Source organism: Maylandia zebra, linkage group LG15, assembly GCF_041146795.1.
Source record: "Maylandia zebra isolate NMK-2024a linkage group LG15, Mzebra_GT3a, whole genome shotgun sequence".
NCBI lineage: Eukaryota > Metazoa > Chordata > Actinopteri > Cichliformes > Cichlidae > Maylandia > Maylandia zebra.
The window spans coordinates 9,828,613-9,851,463 of NC_135181.1; the positions used below are offsets into that span (position 1 = coordinate 9,828,613).

Genomic DNA, 22,851 nt, shown 5'->3' on the forward strand with positions numbered 1-22,851 from the left:
AATGTGTGACAGGGAGAGAAGAAGGATGCTATTCACGTGTGCCAGGGATGCTGGAGGAATGAAGCAATGTCCAAACCAATGTCCAAACGAAAGAAAGCAGAAGAGCTGAACTGCTTCTCATCATTATTCTGAAGTCCTGTGTTTAATAAAACACCTTCAGAATATGCAACACTGCAGTCTCGAAACGGTGATAACATCCCAAAGAATTTTAATCTAAACAATGTCAGACACTCCCACATGATTTACTGCACATGTATCATGAGTGCATCTCAGCTAATTACTGCTTAACAAAATCCAGCATCCATAAACATTCCTGAATTGCAACACTGTGACTTTTTTTTTTTCAGACACCAAAGTAATAAAATTGCATATGGAATTTTCTGAGAATGACTTTCATGAAATTACAATCAATTGCACATACAGTCAGAACACAGTGTGACAGGAATTTTACCTTCACTAACGTAAAAAAGTAATAGTCAGCCATCAGTGAAGTCAGAAAAATTTGAAGTCTTAATAGAAAACTCTATTACAAAGTGACTGACAAATTTCTTAAGTATTAAAAAAAAGACTTTTGTGAAACATGTAGAACAGCATCATCTTGATTGTTTTGACATTTTAATTATGATTCTCCTCTGATACTGATGATCTCTGCTTGCAAAAAGAAGTCTGATTGCACACATTTATATGATAAAATGACCGTACTGCTCACTTATGACGCAAAGAAACACTTATGAAATTTATGCTCCAAATCACTAGTTTCAAACTTTATGTAAATGAAATTCCATTTAGAACAACAGACAATAAACCTACGTATGTGCTAGGGTGTGGCTCCCTACTGATTGACACCACTACCGTATGGGTGTGTAGTGTTCTCGATTACTCACTACGATCCAACCTGTGCTTGTGACATCTGGTTTTAACAAAAACAAGATGGCTTCAGCCAAATTGCGCAACTCGAGGCTTCAGAATGGTAGTCCACAAACCGAATCACAGTGACCACGTCTATTTTTATACACAGTCTTTGGATCAAAGACATAAAATGATCTCAGATAAAATAACACTGCTTTTTTTTCCTCCCCGCATAAGGGACACTCACTCTAAGCTTTGTTTAAATAGAATCAAATGTTCCAAACCAACAGCAATAAGCATATGATGTCGCAATATGAAAATTTACTGTGGCGTGTTGATTCACCTCTGACGTAATGTTTGAAAACATGTCATCTGTACTAATGACTATTTTGTCCATCTGTTTTCTTCAATGGTGAAGGTAACAAAATCAGACATGTTCTCATAAGAGAAAATTATCTACCTGATTTAGACACCCGGTTCCATGCAGGTGTAGACAAATTAAGTGTCATCAGTCAGTAACATCTATCCATTCATCCATTTATTTTCTTCTTATCCAATGTGGAAGGAAGCTAGAGTACTTTGGGAGAACCCACACAAGCACACAGAGAACATGCAAACTCTACACAGAAAGAACCCACCAAACAGTGGAATCAAGGCAACCACCACACCAGCACGCTCTCCCCTACTTATTAACTTTTGTTCGTTACAAAACAAAACAGGTGAGTGAAGCATTACCAAGCCGTTTCATGAGAGTGAAATCTCTCAGTGCTTTTGTTGTATATTATGTTATTCAACACCATTTTGAATCTCCATAAGTAGAAATATGGCAGAAACACAGGAGTATTATATGCTCTGTAAGTGAAACTATAACCGAGACTATGAATTTACTCTGCTTGCCAAGAAAACTGATTCTAAACACACCCCTGCCAAAAGGAAGTCGCACATCAAACCTAAAAGCAACATTTAAACCTTGACAGCTGCAAGCAAGCTTTAAAAATGTTGCCCGTCTTCGTCAGAGTTTAGTAATGTCACTTTCCCTGATTTCAGGGTTTTCAAAAGTTCAGCTTTCCAGCAGCTGCCTTTCCCTCTCATCTGGACATGCCAGCATGTAAAGCCGTCTGCAGCTTTTAGATCTCTGATCCAGTCACATGTTACGGCTAGATGATAGAAAACGTTATCTTTTGAAGCCCTTCAACTTTCTCACTGCGGACTTTATAGTTCCACGTCTGAGTTTGCATTGTTGATCCACATAGCTGGGCTTGTGTGAAACAGTTTATCTCTACAGGGCTGGGGTAACAGACATCAGTGGCAGGCCGCGCCGGTGCAGTCATGAATGGATAACAGTGGAAGCTGTACAGTGCTGGGTAGCTGCCTCTGAAAAGAATGTCGTGCAGCTGGAACAACAGACAGGTCCGGTTCCCATGGACGGCTCCTGTTCTGATGGGATGGATCTGCTGTGTCGATAAAAAGCCAGGACCAATGTTTTGTTGACCTCGTGTGCACCACGTGTAACGGCCAATGTTTGGTGTACTGAGGATGGCAATGTTTTTAGTAACATTCGGTATTACTCTCCTGCATTTCTGTTAAACTAGAATCTATGAAGAAAGACTGTGTAGCTTTCTTTCATGTGTAGCATTTTTATGAACTCCTCTTTAAAAAGGAAATCCAGAAAAGTTTATAAAATAAAGATTTTTATGTCCTACCATCCTTACTTCTACCTGCAATCTGAACATTTAGGATAATGAGACAACAATAGAATAATGTGGATGAGGAGAGTCTGGAAAAATGAGCTTAAACTATCATGGATAAAACGGTGTGTCACTAACAAGTAGTTTTTCTCTTTGGTAGACTGCTCATCTTGCAGCATGTGCATGCTTGAATGACAATCTATGACAGCACTAGCTTGAGGGTTTTGCATCATTACACCTGCAGGTTAAGAATTATCAGGAACAGCCATCCTCTGGCAGCAACTCCACTGAACCTTTCTGTTAATCATTTAAGCACAGAGTTAAACTTTACCCTGTTTTATGACTTCCAACAAACAAAAGTACATATTATGGCTACTATCTATCTATCTATCTATATATATTAGAGATGGCACGATACCACTTTTTTATGTCCGATACCGATACCGATATCATAAATTTGGATATCTGCCGATACCGATATGAATCCGATATAGTGTTTTTTAATCAACAAAACTGTTTTTTAAATATCTTGCTGCATTTTGTATAAGTTCATACTCAAGTTTAAAACAACAACTACACTAAAGCTATTCTGTTATACCTGTATGCAAAAAAAATATATTTCATAGTTCAGCAATACTGATCAATCTAATAAACTTAAACCTACACCATCCTCCCTATTCTGGTATTTTAAAGAGTACTTAGCATAAATATTAAGCAACCTAACTAATAGGGTTCCAACTCCCAGCAACAACAAAAATAAATAAATAAAAAATAGGGAACCACCCCTCACGCTCCACCTCATGATGCTTAATCGACGTAATCAACCTTAATTTGATGCAGTGTGAAAAAAAAAAATGCACAGAAATCAATTATTTTTCAAGAAATATTAAATAGATTCAACATCTTTCTTCAACAAAATTGCAGACTGCACAGATGGTACCTTCCCAAAGGAAAAAGTACTATAGCTTACTAGGGTATATATATTAGACTTAATAGTTACTATATACAGTAATTGACTTCTATTCATTTTACATCAAATTAAAACTTTGGGTGTCAGATAATTATTTATTAAAAGCTAGACATTTTAAATGAGAATAAGAAAGAAAAGTATGTCTTTGTGCCCCCTTTCCCCTGTTAATGCCCTATCGGCCCCCCTGGCTAAACTTTGCTAGATCCGCCCCTGCACAGTTACCAGCGTCAGCTACGTAGAAAAAGATCCTCGAGTAGAAAGTAATAATAAATACATTCTAACAACAGCTGATCAAGCTTAAATGTGCTGCTGTTGTTCAGCCGCTGGTTTCCTCTTTCTGGTGCAAAGTGGGCCAAAAGCAAACTAGAGACACGGACTCGCAACAGAAAAGCCGATCAGCTGATCGTTAAGCAGTTTCATGATTGAAGTAGCAGCAGGAGAGGCAGTCGCTTGTTAAGCTTAACGCAGGAATGCTTTACAAACATTCAGAGATGGACTTACACACTTGCTTTACTTCTCTCGGGATAACTTTGTCGGAGATGAAATGCTGGGTTGCTAGCGAAGCTCCAAATGCTATCCAGACCACCGACAGGTCCCGCATGCCACAGCCGCTCTATCACGTGATGCATACTGCTCTGACGTGCTAACGTTCTGAGGTGAGTTACGGCGTGTTGCAAGTTTTGTGAGGTGCTTTCGTGATATTTAATGGATCGGATTACATTTTTTTATTTTTCTCCGATATCCGATCCAGTAATTTAGGTCAGTATCGGACTGATACCGATACGTAATATCGGATCGGTCCATCTCTAATATATATATAGATATTCAAGCTGCTGAAGCTTGAATATCAATGTGCAACACATCAGCTGTGAAACAAGAAACCTGATTGGCTGCAGAAAAGTACAGCTGTGATGGTAATGTAAAAAATAACTTAATAGCTTATTGTTCAGATAACAGTGTGAATCATTGGAGCCAGTCAAAAGCACACACAAATTAAGATAAAAAAAAAACACACACACACACACACACACACACACACACACACACACACACACACACACACACACACACACACGTGCAAAAAAATAAACCCAAGGTTCAGCTGCACAGTAATAATAAGGATGTCTGAGCTGAATCATGACTGACAGCCGCTAAATAAAAAAAACACTTTCTCCAACTACTGCAAAGGAATGTGTGAAGGGGGAACGTAATATTATGGCTCGTATCATGTGGTGGAAGGCTACAGCGCTTCACCGTGTGCATGTGTTTCATTCAGGGTGGAGCTATATCTATAAATTCCAACCATGCAGCCCTTCCCTTGCAGGAGACCCTCCTAACATTCACAAAATTAAATGCCAGGATTAAAAAGGGTCTTACTGGTCCCTTCCACCCTTTGGAAAGCTTGTAATTACTCCCTCAACCAGGTCCATCTCAGAAGGCCCGCATAACCTTCTACATCTACTAATCTGCAGAACGCAGCCAAGCAGCTGGATACAACACTTTCGACATGAAGAATGGAGTTGTATTTCTGAAATAAGACAAAAAAAAAGAAAAAATGTGAAAGTGCATCTAAAAGAGGATACATGTAGCAAACTGGAAAAAGCATAGAGATTGGTGTTTTTCCATTTATACATCATGACGTACTTGTTAAGACAGAGCTTTTATTTCCTGTAGCCTTTCACGGCCCATTCAAATCAATCCCAAAGTTTCTCTCTGTGGAGTTTGTTGAGATAAGTGAATTGAAATGTAAGTTCTGGAAAAAGCCAGTAAGAGGACCAGGAGTTCAAGATGTTCTCACTCATATTAAAGCTTCAATGGACTTTTGACAAAGTACTTGTTATCTTCAAGTTGTTTCCTTGCTCATTTATCTAATAAAAAACAAAGCTATCTTTCAGCCATGAAACAGTCCCTAATCTTATATTTAGTGTGGATTTGTATCAAAACTAAACTACACGTAGGGTACTTTCTGAACCTTTTTACCTCTACTGCCCTCAAACTGTAAAATAACATCTTTATTTAGGCAAACCTGGAGAATTTATGGCTACAGCAAAGCAACGAAAAAAAAAAAAAAGTCTTCCAGGAAGAAGTGGAAGACACTGCTGCAAAAATATTATGACGTGAAATGGTGCAGCTGCAGTGATCGTGCTTGTAATGGATTGACTGAACTTGAGGGTTAAAAGGCCATGGCTTAACTTGCTGATCCCTCCAGATGTTGGCACTGCGCTGAGAAATCAGTGGTTAAGTTTTCGTGCAGAGAGATAAGGCAGCGGAGGCAGCCCAGTGCACTGAATATTACTGTAGAGGTAAAATATAAGTAAACAAATCAAATCAAACAAAGTAATGATAATCCAGCATAATCTAATCAGTATCCAGTCTGCTCCGTGGGTGAAGACAGCTTCAAAGCACATGGGTCCATTAGTGTGTGTCACACATGACCAGGCGAAAATCCATGAGAAAAGGTTCAAAGTCTGAGTCTCCTCTATGGCCATTAACACGGATGTGAGACTGGCTTAATGCCAGCAGGACGCATGACTAATTCACTGGCACAGAGGCAAAGTCTGAAGTAAAACTAAGCCACCATACAGTAGATGGCCATCTTGCACGACAGGATGGCTAAGTTACAAAGCTGCTTACCTTAAAGTGTGCCATGATAACAGTAGGGGGAAAACAACCAGAGAACTAGATGCTACAACAATAAACTAAAACTAGGAAATATTTTGGAGAAGCTTCTCCTCAGAGCTGGGCCTTGTAAAGAAAAAAAAAAATGAAGCCAAAATATAAACAGCAGAAAAAAAAAAAAAGATGTTTGTGGACGTTAACAAGGCCACCTGCTGTTTAACAGGACTGACCTGACAGCCTTTGCCCTGTGGCGTCACAGCTATCAGCTGCACAACGCAAACTCCTGGAAAACAACACTGTGCTCAGGGAAGCAGTACAACTGAATGATTGTTGAGTAGATATATATGCTATGCTAACACTACTGCAATTTTGCTTAGAGAAAAAAAAAAAAAGAAAAAGGAGATTTAAAAGCCTTGAATTACTAGCCAGATTTGTGGCTACAACACTGAAACAAGCAGCTGTAAAACTATCACTGCTCAAGAACATTTTTAACCGTTAACCGGTTTCATCTGACTACATGGCTGTTTTCATCACTTCTGTACACTGCTGTTATCACACAGATGTGTTATATTTTGGGAATCCTGCTTGTTCGAGCAGCAGCCTGAAATCTTTTTCAAGGAAAATCAGGATGCCTTCTTTTCCCAGAAGTAACAAAGAAGATCCTCTGATTATCTTTTATATAGAAAGACGTTTCATATTAGTCTGCATGTACTTTTGTGTGTAGCGACTCGGTGCTATAAGCTCTTTAGTGGTTTGTGTGTATTTTGTTAGTTCTGACCATAAAAACAAGAACCCCCAGACTGAGGTGGTTCACATACCTGTGAACTCTATACAAAAACATACACACCTCATGCTTTAAAAGACTAAACTTCACAACTCATAATACAGTACTTCCGTTTAAACGTTTCTCTATTGTATATACCATTTCCCTATTGTGTATATTGAACTACTGCACAGAATTTTGTTAAGTGACTATCTATTAACAACAAAGAATCTTTGAATACTGTTTCTGGAAATATTTTATGAATCTATGACCATGCTCTGACTAATTTAAGATCATATGAATGTAATTTGTCAAAAGTTTTAATATGCATCACAACAAAGAAACAAAGGAACTTTTAAAAATAAAACAATTGCAAATACTTCTAATTCAATAAGAATGTGCATGACTAACATTACTGGCTCTTGACATGCCAGCTCAATTAACTGGAAATTACATTATGTCAAATATACCAACAACATCTCAGCTTAAGAGGCATTAATGCAACAAAGGAGACATTTTTTTCCATCACATAAATTATTATGAGGATTATCCTGAATCGAGGCAGTGATAGTTTGCAGATCATGTGAAGTCCATCCATGATCAGGCCAAAAGAAGCTAACAACGGCAGAGTCTTAATCCTTTCCTGAGTTTAAACGTCTAAACTGATAAAGTTACATCATCCAGCATAACAGAAAGATAAATGGCATAGCCCAAACATTCTTCTCCCGTTGTTCTCTTGCTTGATAACTTGTTCAAACTTGAGTGTTGCTTTCTGGAGGGGTAGGGCAGTATTTTAAGAGCAGGATAAAGCATGCCATGCTCTGGCACAATCTGGGGCTGAATCTGATATCTGTCTGCTGTTTCAAAGCCTGTCACACATGCTTTGGTTTGTGTCTGGGGAAGATTTAAACAAGTTGGCATCTGACCTCATCCATTGAAGAAATGAAAACAGGAAAAACAGCATAATGTGCAAATCCACGTTGTTTGTAAAATGGGAAACTGAATATGTATCCCAAAGGCTTGAAATTCAGTTTCATGAGGTAACAGCATTGTTGCTGGGGTTTGTCTAAGACAAATATAAAAACAAGCCTAATATTTTGCTACTTTTAGATAGAGTCCACACCCTGAGAAATTCCAGGACCTACATCAATCACCTTTTCCAGCTGTAGACATTCATCATTTACAATGATTTATAAGTTAGAACATTAAAGAAATGCTGTGACTATTAATACTTGATGGTGAAACGCTAGAGAACAAGACCTGTTTGTGCAAGAAACAAAGCTGCATCATAGTGTGTGATATGATTCACTTTGATATGCTAAATGCACGTCAGCTTTCAGGGACTGAACAGCTATTAGCAGAACTTCAAGCTGCAACCTGAACTGATTGAATTTGCTGTCAGACAAAATGCTGGCATCCAACCGGTTGCTTACTCTCTGACAAAACTGCACACTCATACAGAATTCTAATTTTAACACATCTCTGCTTTTGGGAGTTAGCATTATTAACGTGACCTAGACAAAAGAGAGAGGCGAGCATGGGCTGAAACGTGAATCCCTCCTGGCCTATAAAATCCACCCTACCCTCCCAACCAACATCGTGCTTATAAAGGACTCCCCCACAGACACACACATATACAGAGAACAGGACTGCATGCTGCCTTTGTTTGAACTCGACCGTGGATACACTCTTTCCACATCTTGTGGCTGAGACACACATTTGATTAATTTTGAAGCTCATTGTCATGATAATCTGAGGTTTGACTTATTTCTTTCAGCCTGGCAAGAGAACAGTCATTTTCTAACTTAACTACAACTGAACTCCAAAAGCAAAGCAGTACTATTATATAATTAGAAAAATACACAAGATGAAAAGTTTAAGTAATTCTGAGACTTCAGCATGAACCAAAAAAAGCTAATTTAGTCTCCATCATGTGACATACCATACACCCCGAGACAATTATTTCAAATTACAGACCCTTTACCCAGAAAAACTACATCACAAATGTTAATTTTAGTCATAGAACAGTTTGTTATATTCTATTAAAGTTGGTGTGATCTCCTTCTTGTGGATGAAATTTGCAGTACAGAACTTCAACCTCACTTTTAAAACAAATGTTTCCACATTCCTCTGGTCAGACTGCAATAAGAAGGTTGCATCCATCAGCGTGTAAACATCAACATTGCAGGTATCATAATCGTAAAGTCTTTATCTCTTTAAATCTCAAAAAGGAAGCCAGAAGTAGCACAGCTTGTACTGTGTTCTCCAGGGCACAACTGCAACACGTTCAGATCAGCCCAAAATATAATTTCATAGGTCACCCAGTTCTAGTTATAGAAGCACAAAACTCTAGATCAAGGCTGGTTTCTCTGAGGGAAGCTGCTCTTTGGAGATAATTTGTGCTGCAAAAATCAGTGACTATAAAGGGCTTTGGACGAACTCACCATGCCCAATATTTACACTGCGTTCAGCAGATGGAGGCTAATAATCTTCAGAATTTATATTCTTATTCTAAATGTAATAACAGCAAGTAAAACATGACAGTTTGAGACACCTGCAGTGACTGCTGTTATTGATCCACCTTACATTATGTAGCTGTGATGCATTTTTCATTGCTAATAAAACTGAATGACTTTCCATGAGGGATCCATTACTTACCATGAAGTCCAAAGTGTGTCAGCCTGAAACACATTAACGAAAAATCTGCTGCAGCTGAGAGGCTGAGCTAGAAACAGGGTGTACTGCCCTTTCAACTATGGACAATCTCAAAGGTCAAGTGTCAATGAGGTCGTGGAAAAAACACAATCAGTGCTCACTCATTGTGTGACGATCTCAACTCATCTACTAATATAAATGTTAACCATATGTAATGAAGAGCTCATGGTACAAAAATGCACCGATTACTAATAGAACTATAGTTTCTTTCTGTTTTGCTTGATGTGAATTAAACTGCAAAGCAGAGGCCAGAAAAAGAGAAGTTAACAAAGCATTCGGCCTCCAGGTCATGAAATACGTGCGTTTCTGCACTAAAAGGATGATGGCAGGTTTCACATTCTTTCTTTCTAGTTAAAACAAAAAGACAAATCACACATCAGTAGCTGTAATCCTGGATTTCCTTCAGTAAATTGTTTAGCTGAGGTAGTAATCCAGCCAGGTTCTGACACGCCTCATCTTGTGATCAATTTGGCTGATGTCCGAAAAAGCAGATATACTATATGTAATGTCTGTTCTTCAGCTTAGCTCTTTCCCACTGAGTTTATATTTTGTTTCACAAAGATGTGAATGTTTTTAGTAAGGGCTGTAACAATATCAGATTTTTTACTGCCAACTTTAATAAACAAAATAATTCACTATCACAATATTATTGCAATATCTGTAGAAACTTAAAAGAATAAATATAACTGGCTATGCAATACCATGATCAACTCTGCTAAAGTGCCAACTAGAAAGTAACAGGCAAAAACTTTATATAGATATTATTTTTAAACGTCACAGTTATACTGCAACACCACAATCCTTGTTGGCAGAGGTGATCTTTGTTTTCTAACCTCTAGCATAAAGCATTGCAGGAAACCCTTCAATCATAGATTTATTTCTGTGTTTGATTTTCTTTGTTAGATAATTTTAACAGGTCTGCACCAACCTTGAGGGCAGCCTTAGTTTATTCTCAAGTTCAAAAACTATAGCAAGCTGTGAACACATGGCCACAGAGCAACAATCCTGAAAACGTGAGGTTGGGTCTCGGGTGTGGCCAACAATGGCTGTCTAAGCCCAGCTGTCCTAAGAGAGAAAACAAGTGCAAAGCTAAACCAGACTGGGGGCAGGGTGTGGCATGGCAGGGGTGTCATGGTGACAGAGCAGGCCTCAAAAAGAGAAGGGATGCTAAATGAAGCCATTGTCTGGCCCAAGTGAAGCACACCACACAAAGAATGGCACATTCAAACAGTCATACAGGCCTATTGTTGTGATGGGAGAGCAGAGTGCTGCAGGTCCACATATATCCCACAGGATCCACGACATGTCAAACAGAGAGAGCTTGATCTAAGAGCATGATGCACTAGCACCAACAGGAAGAGCAGGAACCATAATTACCCAGAGGAACCAATTAAGGAAAGACTTTTAGGTCACTTCGTCAATAAAAATCCGTCAAATATTAAACCAGAAACTTGGCTTCTTCATTCATGCTCCGCCCAGTTGATGGAACTGATTAGACCAGTGGAGATCAGCAAAATGCGAAAATACAACATACAATTATTATTCCAGTTTTCAACAATGCAATTTTAAAAACCAAAAAACAGGAGATCAACTTAAAATTCAAATTTTCCCCTATGAAGTAGGTGTGGTAATAAAATCAACATGATGAGTGAGGGTGGTGGGGTGGAGCCTATTCCAGCAACCATAGGGTACACCCTGGACAGATCGTCAGTCTGTCACAGGGCTGACACAAAGAGACAGACAACCATTCACACTCACATTCATACCTATAAGCAATTTAGAATCACCAATTAACCTAACCCCACCAATTCACTAATCCCATGAAGTAATGACAGCGGAATTCACCGAAAGCAGATGGATTTCTGTTTTCTCACAGTTGCAGTCAGACTGCCCAACCCTTGTGGAAACAGTACAGGGAGGGAATTAGGATGTGAAAAATTTAGCATGAGTCAAACAAAGTCAACCATCTATGGTATGTGCTAACTGGATTTGCTACTTTCTACCTTGCTTGCAGTAACTGTGAGAGTCACTTTGACTATTCCAGTAAATAATTATCTTTTAAAAGCTTAACTAAGGCTATTAGACATTACAGTACATTTAATGTAGTGTATGGGAAAAAGTTAAACCAGTTCCCAGATGCCATGATTTATAGTAACTACTTCAGAATATCATTCATATCCTTCCTTAAAGGATGCACATGCACTTTCACGCACACATGGTGGCCTCAGGTGCTCAGCTGTGCCAGAGCCACTCCTGAATGACACCCAGCATTGAAGAAAATGATTAGTCTACACTTCCCCCATCCTTGTTGTCAGGACTGTCAGTTACTCTTCCACCCTTAGTACTTAATGTGAGCTTCCCAGGGAGGTCCCCCCACCCAGCTGCTATGTAGACGGTCTTGTGAAACGTAACACTCAGTTCATTAGCCTAGTTCTCCATCCGTGTGTGTGTGTGTGTGTGTGTGTGTGTGTGTGTGTGTGTGTGTGTGTGTGTGTGTGTGTGTGTGTGTGTGTGTTGACAGACAGAAAAGCAGATAAAATACACCACTGCAGTTTGTGGGTTGGCACACTCAATGTTGATAGTTTGCTCTGTAGAGCACAAACTGAAGCAAACGCTTTCCCAGTTTTTAATACAGTATGACAAAACTGTCACATTCCATTTCATACATTATCAGATACTTGTGCTATTCACATCTCTATTAATTCTGTACTTTTACATCCAGTTGGTGAAAATTAGAGGCATATCTGGGCTGAGACAAGCATGATTTTATTCATTTACTTGCACATTGATATTGCTCTGCTGGTCTCAGAGCACCAATGAGGAAATTTAAGGACAGAGAACATAAGTCCGATTGCTGCCAACTATAACCGACATTCACAATGGCACAGTCGATTTCACCAGGGACAGCTTTTGTCAAAGTCTGTTTCCAACAGCACGGCAGTGTGTTTGCGTCTGTGACAACAGGAGGATGACATGAAACATCAACATTTGACCACTGCCAACAAAAATAGCACAACTGCAGTTGCAGTGACTGAATTCTGCGCACGTCTGGAGAAGGCATAACTCTCAAGGTATTTCATAAAGTAGACACATCTTTTAGTCTACTGAATCATCATTATGGATACAATTTTCCTACTTTTATTTTCTTGTGAAACTCAAATTAAAACAGTTACAAAACAAGTTCACTTGCTCTGTGATTTAATTCAAAAAGATAAACATTCATATGAAAAGGTGTTAGCATGATTCTTCCCCATGATTGTGGTTCTGTGTAATGAACTAAGTTTGAGTAAATTACAGTTGAAACTAAACTTAAAATACAGATCATACGTAATGATCTGCATGTATAGATTTCTGTATTTCTAAATTTCCATAACCTGCCAGTCTTAATAATCAAAATTAAAACAGAAAAGCTTGAAATATATCACAAAAGGAGTCACAGCCCTATTATTCAGGGATTAAAAGTAACTTACTTATTGTAGGTTTAAGATATAAAACCTATTGAGTTAGACTTAGACAGCGATTATGGCTGCCCTTTGTTATGAAGTTTTGTTTCCTTGGTTTCCATAGAGATGTGTTCCTGTTGATGATTCTGGACAGCATAAGTGCTGCAGAAATGAAACGTACTTCCTATTGAAATGAGTTGTACCAAATGTCATTAAAAGTGTGACAATACATGTCCACGAACATGATCAAATAGATTACTTTTGAGTGACTATTTCACGTTTTTGCTATGAGATCGGGATGGATCACAACATGTCATAATGCACCACTCGGTGTGCTTTTGATCACCAAAAGCTGACCTGACATAGCTGCTAACAGCAACTGATAAACTGAACTCACACAGAGCAGCAAGGCTTGTAAAGGTGCATGCATCACTGTTGTGTTTGCTCATCAGTCAGGCAAGAGGACCCAACAAGCACATTAGGTAAACACAGTCTAAGGTGGCCAGGTGAGATGATTCACCACAAGAAACAGTTGAATCAAAAAGCCTCAAATTGATTTTAGTTAGACACTATTTGCAAATCTGTATAGTTACACAAATACCAATATATCTGTGCTTGTTAATACTACCCAATTATATCATAGCCACTGGATAAACATTCCCACTTGGGAAAGCATGTGCTTACAACACAGACTAATCACTTGCAAAGTGCCCCTTTAAAAAAAAAAAAACAACCTTGTAATTTGAATGTCAGGGCCTGTTGATGCTCATCTGTATCCAGCCGACTCCCTGTCTGCACATTAATGCTGTCGACAAAATAACAGCATGGTACATCATGTAAGGCTTCTCCAGTGTTTACAGTGAAAACACGTCTGCTGATCACACCACAGCAGTAAGCCGTCTCACAAGACAGCAGCGGCCCATTACAAGCACACACAGCCCCCCCCCCCCCAAATGATTTAGAGCATTTTCATTCTCGGGAATGTAAGTCCTTTCTGATAAACATCCAACAGGGAATAAGCTTACCACCGTGGTGATTTGTGCTAATCTCTGTGTTGTGACCTATGATTTCATGACTTCTCAAAAGAGTGATTTTACTTGATAGAAGTGAATATTAACTCAGGAGAGGCAAAGTCTTAGAGCTGGGCAGTAAGAGGGAAGAAACGTTCTGAAGGATATTTGTACTTTACTCACATGTCTCTGCACTCAAATCAAAACTTAATGTACATGAAAGAGAGTTAAACGTTATCATGCACGGACCTTTGTGCCTAAAGACTCTGAAAGGCTTACTTTCCAGCTCTGTACACATTGGCCAAAGTTCACAATAAAGATCTGCTTATTAAAATTAATTTGTGATTCATTTGTCCAAATAGTAAAGGTGGCCTTCTTGTAATCAATTTTCCAAAAATCTAAATAATATTAGCCAAAATTTCCATTTAGATTCTTAAACGTGGATATGTGAGTTGGTGTAAGTTTAGTTTTGGTCACACAGGTTCAGTAGTTAATTATGAGCACAGGTTAGAGTTCAGACATTAACCTTTATTTTCTTTAATAGATTATAACACCACTGTCCTGTCCAAAAAATAAGTTACACTATAAGAGATATTATAAAAACGTGGCCAAAACCACTAAGGAAATTGCCAAGGTCCTCTTTAGACCTACTTTTTCAAACTTTAGTGGGTTTATCTAGCCTATACAGCTCCCCCCTTTCTTTTTCTTTTTTAATAAACTCCACAAACAGGTAGAGGCGACACAACAAAAAGCAATTTGCAAAACACATGCAAATAGTACCGGACTCTCACCTTGTCCGGGCGAGGTTTTTGGATACTCGCGTGCTCCAGAGTAAATAGCTGCATCAGTGAAAATTCAACAAAGACAGCTCGAGTAAATTCACCGCAGTCATGTCAACGACGGCTGTAGCACTGACCGGCCACACCGGTACGGAGGTCACAACCACCACCACCAACAACAACAACGCAGCCCAACCGGCGGTGTGGGTTCTCGGGCGGTTTAATGGTTTAGCTGTTAACGGTAAAGTTCTGTCTGAGGACAGTCCGCTTACCTCGTTACGGTGAACATTTTTCTGGTAAGCGCTTCATGTGCTCGAAAAGGTATAGCGCAAGAAAAACATTCAGCGCAGACGGCAGGCAGAGAATTCAACCGACTGGTTGGTCCGGGCTGCTCATGAGGTCATCGATTTACTCGAGCAGGTAACGCGCATGCGCTCTATTATTCCAAACCTGTAGTCCACTGCTTCATGGAAGTTGTAGTGTAGAAAGATACGAGCGCTGTTCACCATTGCCTTTTAATTAGTAGCCTAAATATCGTTGTCATTTGAAGGTTGAGGTCAAAGCTAGGTTTTAAATGCTCTGGAGGTGTAGATCTTTTGTTGTTTTTACTTTACTTTTATTTATTTTCTATTTGATTTGTATTTTTGTGTTAGAAAAAAAAGAAAAAAAATTAAATTAATTTAGACACAATGACCATGTTCCAGTTTATTAATTGTGAAGATTTCATCCTGTCTTTGAAAAATAGCCAATGGAACAATCAAGAAGAAAAATTAAGGTGCTCAAACTCTAAGCCTTAAATATTTTAAATAAATGGGTTTTTTCTTACAGTTGGGAAATTACTGCAGCAATTATATTAATATGTATTTTTTGTTTTTAGAAAACATCTCCCAGTTTAGCTACAGTTAACTGTCTAAACTCTCCATCAGCAGTTTCTTTATAATGTACTTCACACCACAATGAGATTATCTGTCCTGTATGACTTGTGCCTTTTTTCTCATACTTCTCACCCTCCTACTATTCCCAGCAGTCAGTTCCAAACTTTAGAAAAATCCAGAGCTGCCACGGTCACTCTGGCCTCAGAAAACCCTCCCTTCTCCATCTCATCACCTACAAACAGTGAACAAAGGCAAGCTTAGGACGCATTTCATCAAACTGGTGATCAAGCTGGGCCTCTACAGAAGCAGCTGTGTTGCTCAGCACGATATCTGGACTATAGCCAGGTCTCCATAGGAACTACAGGAGAAGGTTGCTGGTTTTTGTGACCTTATAAACCAGTCCGGCACCAGCTCACAGGCTGGATGGATTTAAGAAAGTTTGATCTGTTTTTAAGTAGCTCTCTCTGTGGGATAGTGTTGTCCTTTGCAGTGGATTTAAAACATGGCTATTAATTAGTTAATGCACACTTTCCTGTAAGCCTTTTCTAATAGAACCTGGCATAACAGTCCTTGTAACAGCTGTAAACTGAGTACTGTGTGATAGTAGTAACAGGGAAATAGTTTTATTAAGTTAATTTTAATTTCATGTAAATGAAAAACCCTTTAGTACTAGATTGGAGCTAGAAGACAAGTCATCTGAGATGGTTTATTGCCCTCCGGTGGAAACAAAGTTAAACTGCATAATGCAAGTCTCAGTTGATACACAGCATGAAGTTATTTTTTTGAGATGAGGATATCTCATTGGCTTTGCTTTGAAGGCACTGCAGACTCGATCTAGCACCACGCTGCTGCTAAGCAAACCTCTTCCTTGCCACTAATGAAACAACTGCTGTAGGCATCATGGAGTTGATTGACAACTGTCACATCTTATGCACGTGCACATCTGGAGTGTACTACTGCAGATGCCCGTTTTATTGCAATTCACAACTGAATTTTATAAGACAAACTGTTTTAAATGCTTATTAACCAAAGGCAATTAGTTAAGCATAATTCATCCATGGTGATATAGCAATTTTACAAAGAAAGACTACTTTCTATTCTCTCTGGATATGGTTTTTGAATTTTAACCTCCTAAGACCTGAACTCTTTCATGGAATGCATTTTCATTCATCTGAGAACAGAAAGGTGTTCGGAGAGATATTTCCATCTTTGTAAAATTACACAAGAACTAAAATAAAATTTCCCATCAGCAGCATTTTAAACCCTGAGATTTAGGGTATTGTCACATATAATCCTGTTTAAAAGAACCTAACTCAGTGGGGGGTTTCTAATGAAAAGACTGAATATAGATTATTAATACAGTTTATTAAAATCAGTTCAAACTCCACTTCCTCAAGAAGGGTAAACAAAGCAAGATGGTTTGGCAGATTGTTTTCATATTTCATATTGACCTTGGAGGCTAGATTAAACTTTTAATGAAAGCTGTCAATAAAAACCCACCCTATGCTATGAATCTTTTATAACTAAATATGAGAAGTTGATTCTGGCCTGGCTCATTATTTTTGTTATATCAGATCTTTAAAGGGACATGTTATGCTTTTTTTCTTAAAAATACTGTTACAATTGTGGATGCTCACAATAGACATAACCTGACCTCATTATTTGACACGTTGGCTATGTGCAGGTTATGTTCCCCCAACAGTTCCCACCAACAGCTGAACCCTCACACCCCAGTGTTTCCAATCAATCAATAATAATAATAATAATAATAATAATAATAATAATAAAAAAAGAACCAGTTCTGAATTTTATCTTAACAAAGCTAAACACAAAAGAAGCTTCAGTAAAACTATTATTTCCTCTTCCAAAATCATTCCAAGTCACGTTAGGTTCCCTTTATATTGCACACATAGTTGCCAATATCTGACCATCCGTAGCTCCACAGTTTGAGAACCAACAGCTAAAAGAGTAGAATGATATATAGATATAGATGTAACTTTGGTTCACACAGAATGACGCACACCAGCTCACAGGGGTTATTGTTCAAAGGCTCACTTATAATTTATTAATGTTCTCGCCACACATCCGCAACAATCCTGCATCCACATTCTGAACAGATGACACTAACGGAAGAAAAATAAATAAAGAAATCACATCTTGCAACGATGTTTGTGAAATGCAATTCATGGCAATGTGCGAACTGTCAAATCTATATTCATCTTTTCTTGAATACACTGGAATTTCACTGGCCTGTCTGACAAAAATACTCAGGATTTACAGCATAGTCTCGAAGGACTCTAAAGTCTGAGAACTAATAATCCTTTCTGATAGCAGCAAATCAATTGATTATCTCACTCAACAATTCTGCAAGATCACAGGGACTAATAGATTTAAAGTTGATGCATTTTCATCTTTGGTGGTTAGGCCTTCATTAAAGTACATATTTTCTGCATTAGTGTTTTAGTCACAGGGATCAAATTAGCCTTAAAAAAATACTTCATGTCCAATAACTCTTATTACATTACATTAACAAATAAAATAAAATGGAAAAAAAAAATCAGCGACTTCTCCCAACCTTAAAGATGAACTTCCAGTTATCAATATAGTGTCGTGTAAACCATTGCCACCACAGACCTCAGTAGGGAGATGGCTAAACAAGTGTGAACACTGCAAGAAATACTGAGACAAGGATTAGTGTTTGATTCTTCAAATTGATGTCAGTTACAGAGCTGGCACTGAAACGGGATCAAATCCAAGTCGGGACAATATCAGAGCGACAGGCTGAAGAGAGGTGGGGGTGGGGTAGGGCTGTGGGTGGGATGAAGTCATTTAATAAACATCGGAGTGCTTGTGTTTCATTGTGTTTGTGTGTGCAGCTTGTAAGCATATGTGTCACGAGTTCTGTGCCCAGAAGGAAAGAAAGAAAGAAAAAAAAAAAAAAAAAGGATTTTTGTGAGAAGCACAAGGCTCAGGGGGGAGGTTATGGCCACAGGGAGAAGAGAGAGCACCAGGCTCTTTTGTTGTTCTCTGCTCTTGGTCGTGTCAGTAGTCCAGCTGTTAGCCACAGGTCAGTGGAGTGAGACACTATGCCAGGGAGCGCTGACGAGGTTTGATTCTAGGATAGAGCTGCAAAGCAAACAACAGGAGAAATGATTTATTATTATTATTAGTCACTGAAATCTTTGATGAATTCTTGTTTTGCAATGGTACATGTAAGTGGCATCTAACTAAAAAGTCAAAGAGTCAATCAGCTCGAGGGTAAATTTTCATTTTTGCTTAAACTTAAATTTGGATAACAAAGCTGAAATTTGATTGAAAAAAAAAATTGAAATGGGGGTGGGAGGAGTGACGTTTACCCCCAGCAGGTTGCGGGGAACATAGCCCTCATTGTCCTCGAGTCGTGCCCACCACCACTCCGTTTCGCTGTCGTCTTGTCGTCGCAGGATGGTGATGGCGTCCCCCTCACTGAACGACAGCTCGTCCGGATTTTGGGCTTCATAATTCCACAGAGCGTACACCGTCCCCTTGTTCATTACGCCCAGCTTCTCCTGAACACCTGCATGTAAGAGAATCCAAACAAACAGTTAGTATAATTTACAGTTCAGGATACAATCAGGATATTTAAGTATAATCTTACATTTGCTACATTATTTTTATTACAGCCTCAGCGATTGGACTCAAAGGATTGGAAGTCTTTCTAGAATTTGTACACACCAATTGGTGTGATGTTTCTCACCGTATAGAAACTGGGAACACTGGAGGTAGCCCTCTTCCATTTCCTCGCATTTATCCGCAGCAGTCTCCACATCGCTAATGGTGCTAGCAAAGATGGCGGCCCCTGACTCGACCAACAACTTACAGAGATGAACACTGTTGCAGGAAGCTGCACAGTGAAGAGGAGTCCTGTTGAAGCACACACAAACACGAAATATGGATACAACAGGTCACGTAAACCTTTGCATTTTGCGTCATCATCCAGTTTTCCTGCGTATGAGGACTCACCATCCATCACTGTCAGCAGCATTGACGTTCACTCCAAAATCCAGCAGGAACTTGACTATGTGGTGATGTCCCGCGCACACTGCGTTGTGCAGGGGTGTGATGCCTTCGTCATTGGCAGTGCTGGGATTTTCCACCTGGAAAAAGGAAGGACCGGAACAAAAAAAGATGAGTGCTTAAACTACATTCACATATAAAACAAAGTCTATAAATAGAATCAGAACACACCTCATAGATGATCCTCTGGACCAGGTCAAATTCTCCCTCCAACGAGGCGTCCAGCAGGAGAGCCAGAGGGTTAAACTTCACTCTGAAGCCATGACCAATGCGGTCAGAGTTTGGTTTTTTTAGGTTTGTTCGCTTCTCCTGTAATAATAGAGAGGAGGGATGAGCCTTTGAAGCACTTTTATTTCTTTGAATAAAAGTCTGTGTATGTGTGTCTCTCACCAGTGGTTGTGAGACCCCTGTGCCACTCTCCTCTGGAGTGGTGACCTCCGGCACAGGGCTGGGCAGCGCCGCTTCTGAGCCTCCCACGTTGTTGTTGCTGTTGTCTTCTGATCCCTCGGCTTCAGCAGGATCCATGTGCCCTCCTTTTGGTGAGGCCACTGGCTCATTGTCATTAGCATCAGTAGTGGCAGGGGGAGCGTCAGAGCCCGGCTCCTCTTCGCCTGGTGTTGGCGCTAGCGGAGTTTCTGAGAGGAGATTCCCATTGTCTGTATCAGCCAGAGGGTCACCTCCTAGGTATCCAGGAGGATTACTTGGTTGATAAAATGGTGTTCCATTACCTGCACCACTCCCACCTCCAGATCCACCAACTCCATTTCCCTCTATGCCTCCTGCAAGAGTGTTGAATCTCTGGTAGAGCAGTTTCTGGATGTTGGGTCCGCTGGGACCCTCTGGTTCTGTGATGGAGCTGCGCTTCTTCAGTGGTCTTGGAGCGTTGGCCAGCTTTTTACGGAGCACTTCGAGGTCAGCGTCGCTTTGGTAGCGCAGCGGGGAATGTACCATTGGCGTCAGCTTGGTTGGGCTGAGTGGCCGTGGTATGTTCTCCACACTGGGAGGAGGTGCTGACGGCTCGAGGTGCTGGAAGCTCTCATGATCGTCATATTCTCCGTCTAATGTGTCCTCACCACTGGGTTGGCCTTGGAGCAATGGGAAGGCCCCTCCTGACTGACCAAAAGACAGAGGCGAGGGAGGCGTCGAGCTGGAGGGGAGAACAGGCTTCCCGTATACTAAGAGAGAGCAGACATGGTAGAGTTAAAGTTGAGGGCATTGATGCCATCATTACTTTCATTATTAATTCACTTTTTCATTTTGCTTATAATAAACAAGAGTTGGCAGTCTGAAATGCCAAAGTTAAAATTGTCTATCATATGTCCTCAAAGCTTGCGTCGCCCCTAAAATTCCTTTTATTTTTTCACACTTGAAAACTTAAAAGAATTTGATTTATATGATATAAGTATATCATCACATTTCAGACTGCAACTAACTAAATATTCTCAATTTCTGGGCAAAAGATTCATAGAAAACTGTCCCAAAATCTCAGTTCTTACCTGCTTTAATAGCAGGCTTTAGTGGCTGGCTCTTTGGCGCCAACTGCTGGAGGTACATGTGATAGATGGAGCTAGAGTTCACGGTAGGTGGGCCCTTTCGGGGAGACTGAGGCCGTGATCCTCTGTCTGGGATGAAGGGACGCACTGCCACAGCTGGCGGAGGATCCAGTCGTTCACTCATTCCAGAAGGAAAGAGCGGTGCATTAGGCTGGAAGGTGGGGCTTGGTGGCACTGAAATACGCTGCTGGATCTGCTGGGAGGACGAGCCTGTGGCGGGGGGCACACGGGGCCAAGCGGGAGCTGGTGGGTTTGGGAGTGGGCGAGGTGGGGGAGGTGCATCTTTACGGCGCTCCAAGGAGCTGGCTGAGTTTGCGGAGGTGAGGTGGGATCCGTATGGTGGTGGCTGCGGCTTGTTGATGGCTGGGGAGGACACAGCCATTTTGGAGTCTAGCACCTGTGAAGAAGCATACAGGCATTTATCATTAAAACAGCTGTTATATGCAGAAAAAATTGAAAGATTCACTCCTTCCCACTGAATAAAAATCCATCTTCAGCAGCCAATTTACCATATGTGCAACTGGTATCATACAGGCCTAGGAGGTTGCCGTGGTTACCCATAATTTGCATGAAACATGCCGACCTGTCTCAAAAATTAGCCATTTTGCTCTCCAAGCTGTATAGAAACTCAGTAAAGTGCAATGCAGATGAAAAGCAGAGAGCATTCACTTTCAAAGTGAAGGTTGTGCCTTATAACTGAAGCTAACATGTTTCAAAAAATGTTTTTTTATTTTAAAGACAAATGCTCTCCATTTTCGGTTCCATTTGCTTTCTATGAAAGGAGTTTAGGAGGACGTACCTTTTCTGCACTTGGAGCACCGGGGGAGCCTGAGGGAGCACTTTTGCCCTGGGTATCAGTCCCTGAGTCTCTTCTCTCAGGAGGTTTTAGAGTTGCACTGGGCTTGCCTAGAGTAGGCCAACCAGTTTCATTAGCTATGGCATAAACAGGACACAGTTAGTGGAGAGCAAAAGAAAGAAAAGATCACACAAGTGACTTGAAAAAGCATGTCCATCAGCACTAGTCTTAAACGGCAGCTTTTTCTTATGACTAAGTGCACTGTGTGGAATATTAGTGATGACATTTCCAGACCACTAGTAAATATAATGTTGTAAACACATAAAACAACTATACTGTTTTGACCGGTATCAACTGGAGGTCAGGATTTTTTTTTTTTAGATGCCCATCCTATTAACCAGACACAATAAAGAAACCAAGAGCTCGCTTTATGTTACATTTATGTCCATCACTGATAACAAATAGACATCGATCCAAGGAGAAGATCTTTCCCATGAGCTCCCCCACTCTCACACATCAGAAGGGAGATTTTCTTTATTTCTTTTAAAAGTACAAACTGCATCAAATTAAATGTTTCAAGAGGCGCCGCTGATCAATAGGATCAAAATCCCGAGCCTTCACGTTAGGTAGAGGAAGGAATTTATGCATATTAGTATGTTGCTGATTTTAGTCACGTAGTGTTTAACTTAGTAACTATTATTGGTAACTACAATGAAAGTTAAGATAATCTGGCTA

The 22,851-nt window shown here is 39.9% G+C and overlaps 2 protein-coding genes across 10 annotated transcripts in view; both read right to left on the bottom strand.

Moving 5' to 3' along the window:
- daam1b (dishevelled associated activator of morphogenesis 1b) overlaps window positions 1-15,263 on the bottom strand; it is a 45,609-nt gene extending 30,346 nt beyond the window's left edge. For 2 of the 3 annotated variants that reach the window (XM_012916556.4, XM_004541831.4), the window contains exon 1: window positions 15,109-15,263. The gene's annotated coding sequence lies outside the window, so the exon portion shown is untranslated. Of the gene's footprint in view, window positions 1-14,848; window positions 15,076-15,108 lie in introns of those variants that run through there. The other variant, XM_004541832.6, reaches the window with a different exon arrangement.
- Window positions 15,264-17,747: 2,484 nt separating this feature from the next.
- ppp1r13bb (protein phosphatase 1, regulatory subunit 13Bb) overlaps window positions 17,748-22,851 on the bottom strand; it is a 28,409-nt gene continuing 23,305 nt past the window's right edge. For 6 of the 7 annotated variants that reach the window (XM_076873846.1, XM_004541836.3, XM_076873845.1 and 3 more), the window contains 8 exons: window positions 22,120-22,253; window positions 21,264-21,717; window positions 20,158-20,942; window positions 19,939-20,076; window positions 19,714-19,847; window positions 19,448-19,614; window positions 19,068-19,267; window positions 17,748-18,837 (listed from right to left, as the gene is read on the bottom strand). In XM_076873846.1, coding sequence (XP_076729961.1) covers window positions 18,796-18,837; window positions 19,068-19,267; window positions 19,448-19,614; window positions 19,714-19,847; window positions 19,939-20,076; window positions 20,158-20,942; window positions 21,264-21,717; window positions 22,120-22,253 — 2,054 coding nt within the window. In that variant the 3' untranslated portion in view covers window positions 17,748-18,795. The remainder of the gene's footprint in view (window positions 18,838-19,067; window positions 19,268-19,447; window positions 19,615-19,713; window positions 19,848-19,938; window positions 20,077-20,157; window positions 20,943-21,263; window positions 21,718-22,119; window positions 22,254-22,851) is intronic. The other variant, XM_076873843.1, reaches the window with a different exon arrangement.